Source organism: Sminthopsis crassicaudata, chromosome 1, assembly GCF_048593235.1.
Source record: "Sminthopsis crassicaudata isolate SCR6 chromosome 1, ASM4859323v1, whole genome shotgun sequence".
NCBI lineage: Eukaryota > Metazoa > Chordata > Mammalia > Dasyuromorphia > Dasyuridae > Sminthopsis > Sminthopsis crassicaudata.
Genome location: NC_133617.1, coordinates 530,618,096 through 530,636,730, shown reverse-complemented (window position 1 = coordinate 530,636,730; position 18,635 = coordinate 530,618,096). Strand labels below are relative to the sequence as shown.

At 34.3% G+C, this 18,635-nt stretch overlaps 1 protein-coding gene across 1 annotated transcript in view; it reads left to right on the top strand.

Moving 5' to 3' along the window:
* Nucleotides 1-18,635, top strand: part of TMEFF1 (transmembrane protein with EGF like and two follistatin like domains 1) — a 134,385-nt gene that overhangs the window by 113,875 nt on the left and 1,875 nt on the right. The window contains exon 9 of the mRNA XM_074281846.1: nucleotides 4,559-4,717. Within this exon, the coding sequence (XP_074137947.1) occupies nucleotides 4,559-4,717 (159 nt within the window). The remainder of the gene's footprint in view (nucleotides 1-4,558; nucleotides 4,718-18,635) is intronic.

The following is an 18,635-nucleotide window of genomic DNA, read 5'->3' as shown; positions in this document are numbered from 1 at the left end:
ATTACTAGTTCATATTGGCTTTGTTTTTTGTTTTTCTAAAAGAGTGCTGCTTTTTTCACTAGAATTAAGCATTTCTGTCTGATTTAACCCAAATATCTCCATCTGATAATAAAAAAAAAATCAGTCAATCTCTAACCCTAACCCTAACTTTATCATCACATTTTAGAAGAAACCTCTTAAATGTACAGGTATGGTTAATCTTGATGACTTTTAGAAGACTAAACTTAGAGGAAAAAATATAAATTTCCTTTAAAACTTTACACAAGTAGAAAGAAGACATAAATCTCTTAAATGTATAAGAATTACAAGCATTGCAAAAGTAAAATTTGATTTGAAATGTAAGAAACTATAGATGGCGCTAAAAACAATAGAAAATTAGAAAACTCATTAATCAGACTGAAAAGCAGATTAAAATACAAATTTTAGTTGCTTAGCTGACATGATAAACCTAAATGCTTAATGAGGTTGTGATTTTTTTTTTACCCTCAACATAAAAACTGCAGTTTTTATGGATTAAAAATACAAAAAATAAAATAAAATAAAAAGAAATCTCAAAAGTTCTTGGGAAATGGCAGGTAAATGAATTTCAATATTTGCTCATTTTCCCTTCCCTGTGTCTTTTCTCCCATTACCTATAAATTAAAATTTTAAATTTAAAAGTTTAAATTTTAAAAAATTAAAACTCCCAAATATCTTATAAAATAGAAGCTGCCAATGGACTTCATTGACTCAGTGAGGCTGAGGACTCAGCAGCACAGCTCTGCCTCATTTAAATCCAATTTATGTGGCAAGTGAAGATCAAGCCCTTGTCATATCATGCTCCTCATCTAGAAAGAAAGATAAAAAATAACATGAACTTGGCTACTTTCTTCTACCCTTAGTTCAACAATCCAGTGGAAACTTCAGATTTGTATTTCTATCATCAACTTCTGTAAGGCGGATTACTCTAAATTCTTTAAGTAGTACTCTTCCTCTTCCTCCCTTGCCTTCTTTCCCTGCTCCCCACTTCCTCCCCCCCTCCCACCCACCCAAATCCCCTTGAAAAGCAAGTGACCAAACTACAAAAATTGCTTTTGGGGATATAAGACTGGGGCAGCTAGGTGGCAATAGAGTACTGGGCTTGACATCAGGAAAACCAACCTTCCTGAATTAAATGTGGCTTTTGACACTTACTAGCTAAGCAAGTCAATTCACCTCATTTCCCTCAATTTCCTCAATTGTAAAATGAGCTGGAGAAGAAAATGGCAAGTCACTCTAGTATCTTTGCCAAGAAAACTCCAGATGGGTCAGAAAGACACTACCGAACAAAAGCCACATATAAAACTGACCAATTAGAGGAATCTGGCCTGGGATTCAGAATTTCCCCCAACTTCCTTAGGTTCATGCCAGGTGCTCTAAATCTGGTATCTTTCTTCTTTCCTCTATGATACACTACTCTATAAATCATTGCCAGGCAGCTGTTTTAATTATGCAAGCAATGGTATCATCATTTTTCTTATCAGCAAATCTGCCCACCAGATAGGGGGCTAATGACCATCCATTTGCATGCTGGTAACTATTGATCCACTAGGAGTTTAATTTAGAATAAAACCTTTTATCTGTCAGCCCATCAATTGGAATCCCCTATTATCTGGCAAAAGAACAACACTTTAATAGCAGCTTGAGGCAAATGCAAACTCCTGACAGGTCTTCAGAGTCTTTCAAGAAAGATTAAATGAATCTTGGGCTAGTTAGTATATGGTATATTTTAGGAATTCTAATTTGAAATTTCATCATACAAATATGGTAAATCATTTAGAGCCTCCCATCCTGTAACTTTCTGAGGTAAAGTCCTGATGTAATAACAGGTTACAATTATAGAGCTCTTTAGATAGAGTTGTCTTAGTACTTCCTCAAAGAAACTCTTGTGAGCAAATCAGGGCCATCATTTTAAAGATAAAGAAATTGAAATTTAGGGAAGCTAAGTGACTGGGCCATGGCAATACAGCCCATGAAGCCGTGACTCAACTTATGTCTTCTGGCTTCAAATCTAGAGCCCTTTGTGAATTGTTTTAATAAAGAACCAAAATCACAAAGATGATTCCTTCTGAGAGGGCCACCGTTCACTTCTCCAGTTCCTCCTCAGTTGAAAACCCACCTTAATCTCCTGACCATTGTTCTCTTTGAAAGTATAGGGAAAAGGGAAGGAAGCATTCATGTTTAAACACCTACTGTGTGCCAGGCATTGTGCTCTTAACAGCCCACTGAGGAAGATGCTACTATTATTCCCATTTTACAGCTGTGAAAAATGAGATAGAGATTAAGTGATTTGCTCTAAATCATACAGCTAATGTGAGGTCAAATTTGTTCTCTTTCCTGAGGCATCTGGTGAAATATGTATTCAAAGACAATGGTCAGTCTCTCCCAGACCCTCAGAAGGTTATACCACAGTGGGTATATTTTCATCCTTTTGACTGAAGAGAAGGTTAAAAACTTTCCCTCCAGCATGGGCAGCTAGGCTGCTTTACACGTTTCTTGCATGGAAACTCAATTGTACTTTCTGCCTCCTGAGTCTTCAGTCTTTCTGGTTCTTTGGCCACCAGGAAAACTTCTTGTCACCACTTACCACTTCTACCCCTGTAACTCCCTGGTATTTGGGATTGGGAGTAAGTTTACCCATTATGCATTGGTACTAGATAGCAGCTGTTTAGCATGCTTTATAACCTAGTAGGTGAGCAAATCTAAGCAGCTCTAAGGAGTCATCCTTCATTGGTCAGTCTCTCCCTTACACAGAAAGAAAGGGTCACATTTGGAATAGGGCTGACAAGTCAAAAAAACACTGATAGAAACAATAAAGAAAGAGATTTTCTGCAGAGCAAGAAAACTGATTAGGAAAAGACTGATTACTCTTTGATTTGGTAATTAATCTTGTGGAAAGCCAACTATATTGCACAACGCAGGTGGTCATAGACCTGCAAATGATTCATTTTCATCTCTGTGGGAAAAAAAAAGGAAGACTACCGCAGAGCAGAATAACAAGGTAGGTCATGATTCAGTCAGAGACTTCATGTCCCCTCTAGCTAAGGATAAGACCTGGAAAGTATTAGAGGTAAAGTTAGTCTGGAATGCCTGGGATATTCCCTCAGTGGGATGAGGGTGGAAGGCAGGGAAGTACTGTTCACTCAGACAAAAAATGAGATCTTTCCAGGGATCTTTTAATGTTAAAGATGTAGCTAAAAGAAGACCAGGAGCCTTGGTCACAGTATTTAAGAAAGGAAATATAGGGAACAAGAAAGAAACCATAGCTTAAGAATTAAGATCTGGAGGCATCAGTTACAGTGTTCCTTGAGATATGGGCCCCAGTACTGCTGGTGGCTTATTTTTCATGCAATATATTTCATGGTATATGGCCTATTCTTAAGAGCAATTTCTGCCTTCATCCACTGAGACTTTTGTTGATTTACTCTATATTGCTATTAGTGGGACTGAAACACCTGCACCCCAGCTTTCACTCTAGTAGAGTAATAACAAGGATCCATACAATAAAACAAAATATGAAAAGTGCTATATGAGAAAAAAAATTTAAAATTCTATGGGAGTTTCAATATGAAATTCTCTTTTTAGTTTAATGATCTTTTAATGATCAAAACATTAAATAAAATTAATTGGTGTCTTATTTGATTTTAAAATATTTTTAAATGTTTCTTAAAATGCTTTTTAATTTTTTAAGTTAGAAAGTCCATAAAGTGAGCTTTTATAAAGTAGGGATGTGTATATCTATAATTCCAATTGACCCATCATTTTCATTGGAACATTTTGTTTGATTTTAAGATTTTTCCCTTACTGTGTTAACATCCCAATTCCCAAATTTTTTCCTGTTTCTTTTTTTTTTTTAATCGTGCTCTAAATGTAAATACCTTTCCCATATTTTGTTCTGCTTGTTTGGTGAATGCTTTTTTAGTTTCTCCTGCTTTTTTTTTCTTTTCATTTAGACCATTTTCTTCATTAAATTAAATAAGAAGCTATTATATATATATTTCCAACTGAAAAAAACCCATATAAATTTATGATTAAGTGCCATATATATGCTGCTTTGTTAACTATTGTTATACTATATGAAATCCTTTTGCTATTAGTTGATTACTGAGAATTAAAATTATGTTATTTTCATTACTCAAATAGAAATGGGGGACAAATGATCCATAGATTTGGATCATTGTAGGCCACATATTTGATTTAGTTTTAAAATGTAATATTATCTATTTTTTCTTGTATTTTTATTTATTTTATTAAATATTTCCCAATTACATTTTCATCTAGTGGAGGAGTTACACTCAACAGTGTTGTAGTCTGAATATAACTTACAGGCTAAGAGTTTAACACCCCCATTAGTGAATTTCTGCCATTTTGATCCATTATATTGATTTTTGGTCTCTATCTTACACTTTCACTGCTTTGATTTTGTGTTTAATTTTCCCCCATCAGCTCAAAGAGTAATAGAATGAGTCTATTAAAAAGGCTTAAATATTAAAATATTAGTTGTTTGTAATTTTTGAAACCTCATTTTTTCTTCTTTCAGATGTGAATCTGGTTATACTGGACAACACTGTGAAAAGACAGATTTTAGTATTCTCTATGTGGTTCCAAGTAGACAAAAACTTACCCATGTCCTTATCGCAGCCATCATTGGAGCTGTACAGATTGCCATTATTGTTGCAATTGTCATGTGCATTACAAGGTAGGTAATGATGTCAGAAACATTAATTTGATCTTAGGGGTTGATGACAGAAGGGGCACAATTCATTTCCTTCCTCCCTCTTTTTTTTCTCCATGCTACTTTTGATTTTAGTCCATTAGTTAAACCTCCTCACTCCCTGTCTTATACAAGTCATAGAATTTGTCCAATAAAATTGACTAGACCAATAAATGTTATAAACAGCCTGAGGTTCTTTCTTTCTTTTTCTTTTTTTAAAAATAATACCTTATTCCCCCATCCCCATCATGTTACACATAAAAATACTATTTAACTTTTTTTTTAAGTTTTACGTTTCAAATTCTATCTCTCCCTTCCTTATGTCCCCACTTCCTAAAAAGCCAAGGAATCTGATATAGGTTACAGTGTGTAAACATGTAAAACATTCCCATATTCATCATTTTTGTGGAAGAAAGCCCTAATGAAAGAAAGAAACAAACAAACAAGCAAAGAAACAACAAAAAAAAAGAACAAAAGGAATGAAGGAAGGAGGGAGAGAGGAGGGAGGCAAGGAAAGAGGGAGGAAGAATAAAGTTAGTATTTATAAAGTTCTTTGCAAATCTCAAAAAAGCACTTTTAATGTTATTTATTACTATTGTTGCTATTATTACTACTTTAGAAAGGACATGGAAAATCTAGACTATGTCCAGAGGAGGGAGAACAATCAGAATCTTGGTCAAGTCACAAGAGAATCTCATGTGTAGAAAATTTAGCAGGGATGTAATGTTTGTCTTCAAATATTTGAGAGGTTCTTCCTTGATCCCAGAAGTCAGGACTTAATAGAAGTTACAGAGAGACAAGAGTTGAATTTGATCACCAAACATTTCCAAGGAATTAAAGTTGATAAAAAAATGAATGGGAAATTGTAGATGGACTTAGTGTGGAAGCTGAATGTTATAAAGCAGATTCATGCTTCAGATATGGATTAGGATCTCTGAGGTCTCTTCCAGTTCTAATATTCTATAATTTTATCTTTTATCTAAAGAGGGGAAGGAAGATTCATGAGGAACAGGGGGAGGAAGAGAAAAGAAAAAAAAATAAGCATCTATATAGTTCCTACTCTGTGCCAGGCATTGTATTAATTTTTTTAAAAATATGAATATTATCTTGTTTGTTTCTCACAATAATCCTATCAGAGAAATGTTATTATTATCTCCATTTTATAGATGGGGAAAACTGAGGTCAAGTGACTTCCCAAAATCACACAGCTAGTATCTGAGATTGGATTTGAACTTTAAAATTGTATTTTAAAATTTAAAAAAATCTTGTATACATTGTGCCATCAGTTATCAATGTCCTGTGGAGCTAAATAAATGTATTTTGATGTTAATGTCAAAGTCAATTTAGCCTCTGGGCACCAGAATCTCATATTAGAAGTAAATGAAAATAATTGTTTTGGACCAGAACTTGTTTGAAGGTAAGCAGGGAGTTTTACCCAGGATTATGGAATAGTATTGGCTTCTGCATAGCATTGGACCTGAAAAGAGTCAAGACAAAATACATTTAAATTGGTTCTAGTTTTTTCCTAATGTAGATTATTTCTTTCCTTCCTCCCTGACTTTCCTTTTTTTTTTTTTTTTTTTTTTTTTGGTTTCATTTCATTAGTTAACACCTCCTAACTAATAATAGAATTAGCCTGTTGAATCAGAAGCCCAAGTAAGAAATGGAGGCAGGTTTTGATTGATTTGACCACTTCTTCTTGTGTGTTTTTTTCTGTTCTCATGAGAACAATGCTTCCCATTCTTTCTTCCTTTTTTAAAAAATAATTTTAGTCTCCGAATACAATCCTTCCTTTGCAACAACAACAACAAAATTCGGTTCTGCACATATATATATATTGTACCTAGGATATACTATGAGATATTGAATATGTATGGGAATGCCTGCCATCTAGGGGAGGGGTGGAGGGAAGGAGGGGAAAAACTTGAAACAGAAGGGAGTACAAGGGATATGTTGTAAAAAAAAATTCCTATGTATATGTACTGTCAAAGAAAATGTTATAATTATAAAAATTAATGAAAAAATAAAAATAAGTAAAAAAATTAAAATACAAAATAAAAATAATTTTAGTCAATAAAGAAATATTTATTAAGTGCCTACTATCTGCCAGGCATTATACTAAGCTCTGGACTTATGAAAAGAAGCCAAGATAGTTCCTGTCCTTCTTGTCAAAGATTAAGAAACATTTCCATCAAAAATATTTTAAAATAAACATGCTTTACCACCCTATTTCAACAGAGCCATATGGTTTTTAAAATGGAGAAATAATTGCTTATGCTCAACAAAATAGGCTGATTTATTACTGAAATAGAATGTTTCTATCATCTGAACCAGTGTTTCCCCACCTGCTGTGTGTGTGTGTGTGTGTGTGTGTGTGTGTGTGTGTGTGTGTGTGTATGTGTGTGTGTGTGTGTATGTGTGTGTGTATTTATAGGACAAGGAATATAAGGACAAGGACTATTTAGTTAAATCCTCCCCTCACCCCAGAAAACTCACCTGCATTCTATTGAGATTAATCTCTTTGTTTTATTTCTTATGTACATAAGCATGCTAAACTCTAATTTATTTCCTTCCAGATTGAACAGGGGATACAGGAAAAGGAGGAAACATTTTTATAGATCCTATGTGCCTGGCACTGTGCTAAATATTCTATAGAAATATTATCTCATTAGAGTCTCAAAATGACTGTATTGTTCCCATTTTTATAGTTGAAGAAACAGGGTAAATGATTTGTTCAGGGCCACAAAATATCTTAGGATGGATTTGAACTCAGGTTTTCCTAATTCCAGACTCAGTATACAGGCACAGTGATCTCTAGAATTTATTTCCTTCATGTTGAATAGGAAGTGGTGAAAAGTTTACTGAAAGCCAAGGGGTACAGAACCAAAAGAGGTTGTCAACTCCCAAACTAAACATTGTCAGAGGACATTAATCGTTCTTGCCATCCTCCTCATTCTTGTGCATTTGTGCTACAGTTCACAAGGTACTTTTGCAGTAAGAGGCAACTTGTGATTGGAGTTTGAGCACCCCAGGACTTATCTGTGACCTCATGACCTCAACAAGTCATTTCACCCCTCTCAAAGCTTCAGTTATCTATTCGGGGTGGGGGGGAACTGAACCAGTCATCTTTTAGTTCTTTTTTGGCTCTGACGTACCTGGGATTCCATTCCTCTCATCTGATTTCCACAAGTGGCTATAACACTGGTATTAATGCCTTATTTGTAGGGAGAGGGAAACTGAGGTTCCTTACTTACCAGTAACAGGACCCATATTGACGTTTCTTTTGACTCCAAGTCTGGGGCTATTTCTACATTTAACATTGTTTTTTAAAAAAAGAAGATAGGCTGATTTTAGAAAAGTATAGAAAGATTTGCATGAACTGATGCTAAGTGAAGTGAGCAGAACCAAGATAACATTGTATCCAATAATAACAAGATTATGTGATGGTCAGCTGTGATGGACTCAGCTCTTTTCAATAATGAAGTGATTCAAGGCAATTTCAATAGATTTGGATGGAAAATACCATCTGTATCCAGGGAAAAAATGTGGAAACTGAATATGGATCACAGCATAGTATTTTTACCTTTTTGTTGTTGTTGTTGTTGTTTGCTTGTTTTTTTGTTTTTTACTTTCTTGTGATTTTCCCCCTTTTGATCTGACTTTTTTTTTGTGTGTGCAGTATGATGAATATGAAAATATGTTTAGAAGTGTACATTTTTAACCTATATTGGATTGCTTTCTATCTTTGGGAGGGAGAGAAGAGAGAAAAAATTGTTTTTGCAAAGGTGGATGTTGAAAGCTATCCTTGTATGTATTTGGAAAAATAAAATACTATGGGGAAAAAAGAGAGAAACAGGGCAGCAATGTCCCTCAAATCTAGAAATAAGTCATCTAATAACTCCAACCATATAGGTGAACTAAGAATAACCAAAATAACAAAGAAAGAAGCAAATTGGGTTTTCTTTACTCTTTAGAAGAGACAGGTACCCTCAGCCCAAATGAGCGTGGGTAAAATCAGGTAGTGACATTATAATGTGGAACACAGTGCTAAAACAAGAAGTGACACATGATAGCAGGGAACAAAGATGAGGGAAAATGCTCTCCTTTAAGCATAGCAACATGAGAACTTAAGCATGCAAGGGACATGGGCTGGGCTAGAGCACACTGTACCCTAAGCATGCCTAAGAATCTGAGTGTAATGACAATGATTCCAATTTACATAACAATCTCAAGGATGTCACTCTACTACAATATAGCACAATAATAAATATTTATTTTAAATCAATTAATTTGTTCTTAGCCTTTATTCCAATTCTCTCTTTTCTTCTGGTCCTTCCCCCACCCATTGGGAAAGCAAGCAATATGATACCCAAATAATGGATATTTACAAAGAACATATGAGCTTTAACAGTCCTCTGGGTCAACACTCATTTTGCAGGAGAAAGAATTCACAACTATCAAGTGACTTGATCAATATCAATAAATGTCCAAGATGACTGAACTTCAGTTATCTAAATCAAATACTATTTCTACTTTTCTTTCCTTAGACATCAAGAAAAGGATAAATTATGTCCTGTATAGTCCATTTAATGAAATAATATAGTTGGAAATTATCTCTATTAAAAAAATGGAGTTCACAACAGTCATATAATTTGAATCTTTGAAGAGACTTCAGAAGTAACTGATGTTAATATAGTACTTAAAAGGTTTGAGCCTCACAATAATTCTACCATAGTGAATAGAAGTATTATTGACCCCATGTTACAAATTGTAAAACTGAGACTCCAATAGGTTAAAATTTTTTCATAAGTTACATAATCAGACAATATGAAAGGATAGATTCAGTTCAAGGTTATTCCTGATTCTAAGCCCAGTACTTTTTTTCCTTTTTTTTGGGAGGAGGGTGAGGCTATTGAGATTAAGTGATTTGCTCAAAATCTCACAGCTAGTGAGTGTTAAGTATCTGAGACTGGATCTGAACTCAGGTTCTCCTGACTTCAGGCCAGTGCTCTATTCACTATACCATCTAGCTGCCATTGTAATAGAATTTCAAGTCAATAATGTATAGCAACTGCACAATGAAGCTTTTTATATTTTCATGCTAATTTAGGAAAGGCTAATAATGTGAGAATTTGTTTTACTTGACTATTTATTGCAAAAGTTTTGATTTGTTTTTCTTTTTAATTATAAAAGCAGTATGAGGGAGAGAAAATATTGTTAACTTTAGAAAATAAAATTAATAAAAAACACAGATAATGGAATTTTAATCATCATTTCCAATTGATGTTGGATAATTGAGATATTTTTTATTTTTAGTTTTATTGGAAGGATGATCATTACCTAAGTAATGGAATCATGGAATCTTAATACTATATATTATAGATTAACTAGTCAAACTGAAGCCTGGAAAAAGAAACTGAATAAACTTGGATTACACAGGCAGAAATGGCTGAACTAGCATCTTAAGTCTTTTGATTCCAATTTTCATTGTTATAACATCTTCATTATTTTAAATTTCTCTCTGTCTGAGTTTTTAGGAAACAAAGATGATGTTCAGCAGTTCTATAAACAACTTCTGAAGAGGTTTCAATAATAACTAATTGATGTTTATACAGTATTTTAAGGTTTGAGTCTTATAATAATCCTGTGAAATAGTTAGCATAGGTATTATTGGTCCCATGTTACATATGACAAAATTGAGGCTCAGATGGGCTAAAGAACTTTTCTCAAGTCACAGAATTAATGTGTCAGAGAAAGATTTAGTTCAAACTTCTAAATCTAAGCCTGACACCTTACTCTTTTGACTTCATTACATTCCATTATTAATGTTTTCTCTATCTCTTTCTTAAATCTATAAAATAGGGGGCAGCTAGGTGGCGCAGTGGATAGAGCACCAGCCCTGAATTCAGGAGGACCCGAGTTCAAATTTAGCCTCAAACACTTAACACTTCCTAGCTGTGTGACCCTGGGCAAGTCACTTAACCCCAGCCTCAGAAAAAGAAAAAAAAATTTTTTTAAATCTATAAAATAACAAAACAATATTTAAATCTGGACTTGAGGTGAGGTGTGGTGTTTTTTACTTAATAGCATATTATTATTATTTTTCTAATTATATGTAAGAATAGTTTTCAACATTCATTATTGTAAGATTTTTGAGCTCCAATTTTTCTCCCTCCCTTTTCTCCTCCATCCCCAACACAGCAAGCAATCTAATATAATTTATACACATATAATCATTTAAAACATTTCCATGTTAGTCATGTTGTGAAAGAAAAATCAAACAAAAGGGAAAAACCACAAAAAAAACCCCAAACTCCCAAAAGGCAAAAATATATGTTTTGATCCATATTCAGTCTCCATATCTCTCTCTCTGCATGAAGATGGCATTTCCTGTCCCAAGAGGAGCTGCCTTTAAAAAAATATTACTAGTGCTTAGTACAGTGCCTGGCACATAGTGGGCACTTAATAAATGTTTATTGATAGATGGATTGATCTCTTCAACATCTCCATCTTTTTTTTCTCCCTCCTTCCCTCCCTCCCTCCCTTCCTTCCTTCCTTCCTTCCTTCCTTCCTTCCTTCCTTCCTTCCTTCCTTCCTTCCTTCCTTCCTTCCTTCCTTCTTTCCTTCCTTCCTTCCTTCCTTCCTTCCTTCCTTCCTTCCTTCTTTCCTTCCTTCCTTCCTTCCTTCCTTCCTTCCTTCCTTCTTTCCTTCCTTCCTTCCTTCTTTCCTTCCTTCCTTCCTTCCTTCCCTCCCTCTCTTCCTTTCTTCCTCCTTTCCTTTCTCTCTCCATCTCCCCTTCCCCCTCTCCCTCCCCTTCCCCCTCTCCTTCCTTCTCCCTCTCCTTCCTTCCTCCCTCTCTCCCTTCCTCTCTCCATCCATCCCTCCCTCCCTCCCTCTCTTTGATCTTTCTGGATTTGAAGAGCTGTTAGATAGGAGAAGGACTCAGTCTGTTTTGGCTGACTCCAAAAGGCACCCCTGATCTAAGGGAAAACTTCATGAAAATTAGATGTAATCAAAAATGGAATGTTCTGCTTGAGAGATAGTGGGCTTCCCTCTCTAGAAGTCTTTAATTAAAACCTAGTATTTTATTTTTCCAAATGAAGAAGGTTTTCCTTATGAAGAGCAGAAATCTGTCTTTCTGGGCTTCTAGTTGCTGCTCTGACTTCTCTCTTTTGGGGTCAGCCAAAACACTTAATCCCTCTCCTACCTGGTATCTCTTCAAATACAGAAAGAGAGAAGAGGTAGGGAGTGGGGAAAGGGGGGAGGAAGAAAGAGAGAGAAGAAAAGAAAAAAGAAAGAAAATAGATGATAGGTAGATAGATAATTGATAGATAAATAGATAATAGGTGATAGATAATAGTAAATGATAGCTAGCTAGCTAGATGATAGATGGATAAATGATAGACAGATAGATAAATCTTTCTATTTTTCATAGTTTTCTCTTCTCTGGATGAAATATCCTAATTCCTTCAACTCAATTCTTATGTGTCAGGATCTTGAGATCCTCACCATCCCAATCCTACTCCTGTGGATGCCCTTCAGTTGATTAGTGCCCTACCCAAAATGGGGTGAGAAGTGAGCATGGTCTCTAGATTTGATCAGAGGAGTAAATCAGAGTATGAAAGAAAGAGTACTGTTTTTGGCTTCAGAGGACTTCCCTAGGTTTAATCTGGAAGTTCATTTCAGCCCTGAGTTTCTTAAGTTCTTCTGATCTGTAGCATCTCCCTCTCAATGGTTGCTTTCCTTTTTAAGGAAGATGCCCAGGCTACCATTTCTTCCTCTTCAGACTATATTTCTGACAGTCTCCTATGTGCATAGTCTTTGCTTAATAAATCTTTGTTGACTTGTCTAAATTCTAACTCTTCTCTTTACATTTGTGTAAACTTGGGTGACTTAGTTGATCTTTTGGGCCTCTGTTTCCTCCACTGTAAAATAAAAGAATTGTACCAGATCAGAGATTTTTACCTGTAGGGCTGTAGATTTTTTGATAAATACATTTATCAAATATAACTTGTTTCCATTGTAATCTTATTTTATGCATTCTAAAATACTATTTTGAAACTCTCACCTTCTTGATTCTCCCTTTGATATTCCTTAGGATATTTTTTAGCCCTGTCTAAAATGTGGCCACAACTGACCACAATATTCCAAAAATTTAAAAAACAAACAAACAAAAACCCTAAAATGAAAAACCCAATGTTTTACAGGGAATACAAAAAGAAAATCATTAATCTGAGAAGGAGGCTTACCCAAACTGCCAAAAAAGATTCATGACACAGTAAATTTTAAAAATCCCCCATAATTAAAATCTCTTTCATCTTTAAATCTTATAACTGTATCAAAGCTGGAATTCAGAAAGCAAGCATGGGAAGAAGGTACAGAATTTGCTCTCTTTTTATATCTTTTGTATATGTATGTTTGTAAGTGAGGAAGGAGAAAGCATGGAAATTGTTCTGGCGTGCTCATCATAGAAGCTGAGAAACCAGAAATGCAATCCTAGTTACAAGCTCAGACATGCTAACAAGTGGAAAACTCCTGACCTTCCAATAGACTAAGGAGATGAAACTAGTTCCAGGAAAAGGAAGGAGACAGACCAAAAAGAACGAGGGCTGTCAGAATATCAGTCAGAATAGTAATGTGTACCTTCTTGTCCCCTACAATAAAAATGGTGCTATCCCCTTGAAATCTAGGAGCTGCTTTTTAATTTCTTGAGGATGGTGCTGCTTTCTCCACATGAATGTGGAACCACAAATGATTATCTCAATCTTCACAGACCACCTTAATTTACTTATATGAGCAAGCTTTCACCTACCTACCCACATATTACCTTTTAATTTTAAATAACATTTTATTTTTCCCCAGTTATGGATAAAGACAATTTTTAATACTTATTAAAAATTAGTTGCAGACTTTCTCCCTCCTTCCCTAAGACAGTAATTTGATATGTTATACATGCTCAATCATGCAAAACATTATCATATTAGTCACCACATATTGCTTTTAATGGCCTTGATACTCACCAAGTTAAACCTATATAGCTATTAGAAACCCCAGTGGAAAGTGTTCTCTTGTATACCAAATTTTCTTAGAGTCCTTTATTTAAATCTCTAATTTGTTCTCATCAAATTTCTCTTCCTTGTATTATAATCTTCTGTGAATATGAGAGGCAGTATGATGAAGAAATGGTTAGAACCGGGCTGGCTTAGAGTCAGGATAACTTGAGCTAAGTTCTGCTTCTAACACATACTAGCTATTTGACCTTGGTTAGTCACTTCTGACCATCCCTAGGTAGCTCTTTAAAAGGACTATAAATTACAAAAACATTTATTAATCTTTGTTAATTTCCCCACCTGGAGATCTCTATGCTAATTCGTTGTTGGTGGAATTGTAAAATGATCCAGCCATTTTGGAGAGAAATCTGGGATTATACCTAAAGATTTATTTTTTAAAATGTTTTTCTCTTTTTTAAAAAATAAAACTAAAATAAGAAAAAATTAGAAAAAGACAGGAAAGGAAAATTAAAAAACAAAACAAAACATTGTCATGTGCCCAGAAAAGAACTGGAAATTGCAAGGATGCCCATCAGTTGGGGGATGTTTAAATAAGCTGTGGTATATGATTGTGATGGAATACTTCTTGCTGTAATTAATGATGAGCTCAATGATCTTAGAAAAACATGGAAAGATTTGCACAAAATAATGAAGAGAAAAATGAGTAGAACCAAGAGAACATTGTATACAGGAATAGCAATACTGTTTTAAGAACAACTTGAAGCAAATAAGTTATTTTGATTATTATAAATAACCAAATTATAGATATATAGATATGTAAGATATATAAAGAAAGATGCTTTCTTTATATAGAGAAAGAACTGACAAATAGAAATATGCATAGAATGATTTTACATATATAGGATATATCTATATATATGTACTATAAATTATTGTTTATCATATATGTATACACATCTTTATATCCATATCTATGTGTACACATACATACACACACACCTATTTAATGATAGCTATCTCTACAGTGGGGGAAGAGGGAAGACAAAAAGAAATTTACTTAATTTTGTATATTTGAAAGGAATAGAAATCTAGGCATAGTACGTTTGCAGTTTCATAATCTTTTTACTGTACTATGATATAGCTGCTTTATTGCTTTAATAAGAATAATATTTAAAAATTAAATCCTAAATCTGATCAAAAAAATTTCTTTCCATGGCTATACTCTGGTCTCATCCCACTATGTTTCCTTGCATCAAACATTTAATACACCTTGTTTATTCCCTATAATTTGTACATAATTTGTATAATAGATGTCTTGGGTAATGGGTTTAGTGTCAGCTCCTTTTTTACATGTCATGTCCTATGAAAATCTGAGCATCTCCATCAGCTCTATTGTAGCATTTCTCCATGTTAGCAAGTATGGTGAATTTTGTCAGTGTTCCCTTTCTTTTTTAATTTTTAATTAAATTTGCAAGATTCCAGGTCCACATTCTTAACCTGCTAGGTAGGTAACCCTCTCTGGCCAACAACCTATCATTATTTATTTATTTTTTTGGAGCCAAAGTCTAGAAATAAAAATGATAATGACAAGAGTAACAGCATTTAAGATTTACAAAGCACTTCACATACATTATCTCACTTTATTCTCACAATGACCCTGAGTGATAAGTGCTATTAGTATCTACATTTTACAGTGGAGGAAACTGAAGCATCGGAATTTAAGTGACTTGCCTAGGGTCCCACGGTCAATAAATGCTAGAAGTAGGATTTGAACTCGGGTCTTTCTAACTTCAAGTCCTATCTGGTGTGTCACCTACCAAATCCTCTTTTTAGATACTATCTTTGTAAGCATCTTCTCACTTATGAATTCTGCCTTTCTCTTCTTAAGCTTCAGTGATGAAAAACATCACCTGTGCCCCTAAACTCTTTATTTCTCTGATCAAAACTTAACAATATTTAGCAATACTGGCAGTTAAACCCGCATTAGTCACCAGAAATAATAGTCATCCAGTTTGACAGGTCTGGGAAGGTTCCCTGATATCTCCTAGATACATGCCCCACAAAAAAAAAAAAAAAAAAAGCAGATCTCTCTGTTATCATCAAACAAATAGCTGTCAGTAACCCTGAGTAGGAACTCACCCACTACTGCTCTTACTCTTTTAACCCTTTTTTTTTCTTTTTTTTTTTTTCCCTGAGGCTGGGGTTAAGTGACTTGCCCAGGGTCACACAGTTAGGAAGTGTTAAGTGTCTGAGACCAGATTCTCTTTTAACCTTTAATGGATTATGTTTTACCTGGTAGTACTGGAAAGTCAGTATCATCACTTCTAGGAGTTGTCGTCAAAGGTTTCAGCTCCCCCTAATGAGGAACCTCATATCTGTTACTTTTCTAAGTGTTCATTGTTTCTCCTCTACTAAATTCTTTTGCCCTCCAATGTCCTGACTCAAATAAGAATTGCCTTTTGCTTCTTTAAATCTTTTTTCTTCTTTGTTTTTAAGTGGGAAGCCTTCTTGGAACTCCTCAAACTCATTGATAATTATACAGTGAAGGGACAGTCCAGTCCAGGTTCTTCACTCTCTCTTCTATAAAAGAGACTAGTCTGGATTCCGAGCATAGATAACAGTTTTTTTGGTTCTGTCAGAAATATAGACCTTGTAAATTTCATGGTCTTTGCTATCTATTTTATTGAAAGCATGTGTAATTCAGTACTTATTATTTTTTCTGTTTTTAATTAACTTTTTTTTCAATGAAAAGAAAAAAAAAATTTCTCTTCTTTCAACTTTACTCACCCACTAGAAACAAAAGAAAAATAGATATACATAGTTAAGCAAGACAGATTCCCAAACGGCTTCTTCTTGCTAGTAGCTTCCCTAGAGAACTACTCTGAAAAAATGCTCTTCTTCATTTATTTTATGTAATAATAAACCTCAGTGAGGAAGTCTTCTCATATTGTGGGATTTGATGCAATTAGCAAAACCTTACCATCTATTAGGCATCCTTCTTCTGTTTGGCCCTTCTGAAGGACATTCTCTATGGTCATTGTAAGCATCTTTCTTGAGCATATAAGTATCCTTCAAAAGAATTATCCCCATGGTTGCATTTATCAAAATCAAATTAAAAAAAACCAAACAACTCAGCATATATGTATGAAGGTCTCTTTATTGGAAAAAATTTTGAAAGCCATGATTTGCTTTGAGTTGAATGCCTTTTTAATTTAAATTTTATTTTTATTTTCAGTTGCACATTGACTCCCTCCTACCACCCCCTTCATCCATTGAAAAAGCAAGAAATACAATTCTCATTATAAAGCCGTGCAGAACCTATTTAGTCATTATCCACATTCCAAAAAAAAAAAAAAAAAAAAAAAGAAAAGAAAAAATATATTCAATCTGTATTCCAGATCCATCAGTTCTCTTTCTGGAGGTGGATAACGTCAAGTGTTTTTCTGCAATCAACATACCTTTCAGGCAAATGTGCAACTCCAAAGATATGTTCAGATGCAGAGAATCATTAGTAAAACCTATTTGTTCCTTCCTCATATTTTCATTTTGGAGACACAGCATATTCTGAGAAAGATTTTATAAATATGAAAAGTAGGCATGTGAGTTTGTAAATGACATTCTCTCAGAATCCTTTTTTTGAGCATTAATGCTACCTGGGTTTTTCCTGTTCTTTTGATAGTTTTTCCTTCCTGAAATATCTTGAAAAATAATCCCTCAAGTATTTCAAGATCTGAACTTGAAATGGATCACCTTTTCAAAAATCACCAGAAGGAGGTCATTCAGGCTCTGATTAAAGCCCCCTAAGGAGGAGAGCCCATTTCTCACAGCAGTACTTCCCATTTTTGAATATCTCAAATTGTTAGAAAAAAAAATTTCCTAGATCAAAGATTCTTAACTTCTTTCATATCATGGTTCCTTTGGCACTCTGGTAAAATCTATGGATATCTTGTCAGAATAATATTTTAAATGCATGAATAAACTAACTATACTAAAATATTAAATTATTACAATATTAACAAAGCAAAAGACTTCCTTGATAACTATTTGGTCTGGTTTGGCTCCTCTTCCTACAAATATAATGTAACTGTATACAGTATAGAAGATAATGCAAATAAAATAGAAGCATGTTTTGGAGATCAGGAAACAAGGATATAAAAAAGCACTTAGAAGTCTGAATGGCAAAGGGAATTGTAAAAAAAAAAAAAAAGTTAAACAATGAGCAAAATTTCAGTGTGTGTCTTGAAGGATTCATGACAATGTGCCTCATTTCTGAACACACTGACCTGCATTTTCTGTAGATTATATAGATGCTCTTGGTTATCTCCAGTTTTGGCCATTCTGTATGCATTTTTTCCTTTTTCTCTGTCCCTGCCTCTCACTCATAAGCCCATTATTTATTGTTCTCCTAATTGTTAAACAATTCTGAATATTTTACAGTGTACCATGTTCCCTGTATTTCCACCCCCAATACAAATAGTCTTGTGCACAGACTCAAATGCTTGCTAAGGTTAGATTCTAGAGTTGGCAATTGATTTAACTTCAACTTTATTGCCATTAGAATTTACTTCTTCTGAGATTAGACATCTCCCAGGATGGCTGAAAGGGCCTTAATATAAGAGTGTTTAATTTTATTAAGAACATAAAATATCAGTGCTGGAAAGGACCTTGGAGATCATGTTCAACCCTCTTGTTTTACAGACTAAGAAACTAATATCCCTAGAAATCAAATGACTTGCCAGAAATACATAGTTATTAGTCTTTTCTGTGCGTTCCCTGTCATTGAAATCTTTCTGTCATGGCAGTCCAATCATTCCAATCAAAGACAGTGTAGTATGATTGAGAATATACTATAATAGTAATGAAAAGAATTTTATTCTTGTCCTTCTCAGCCT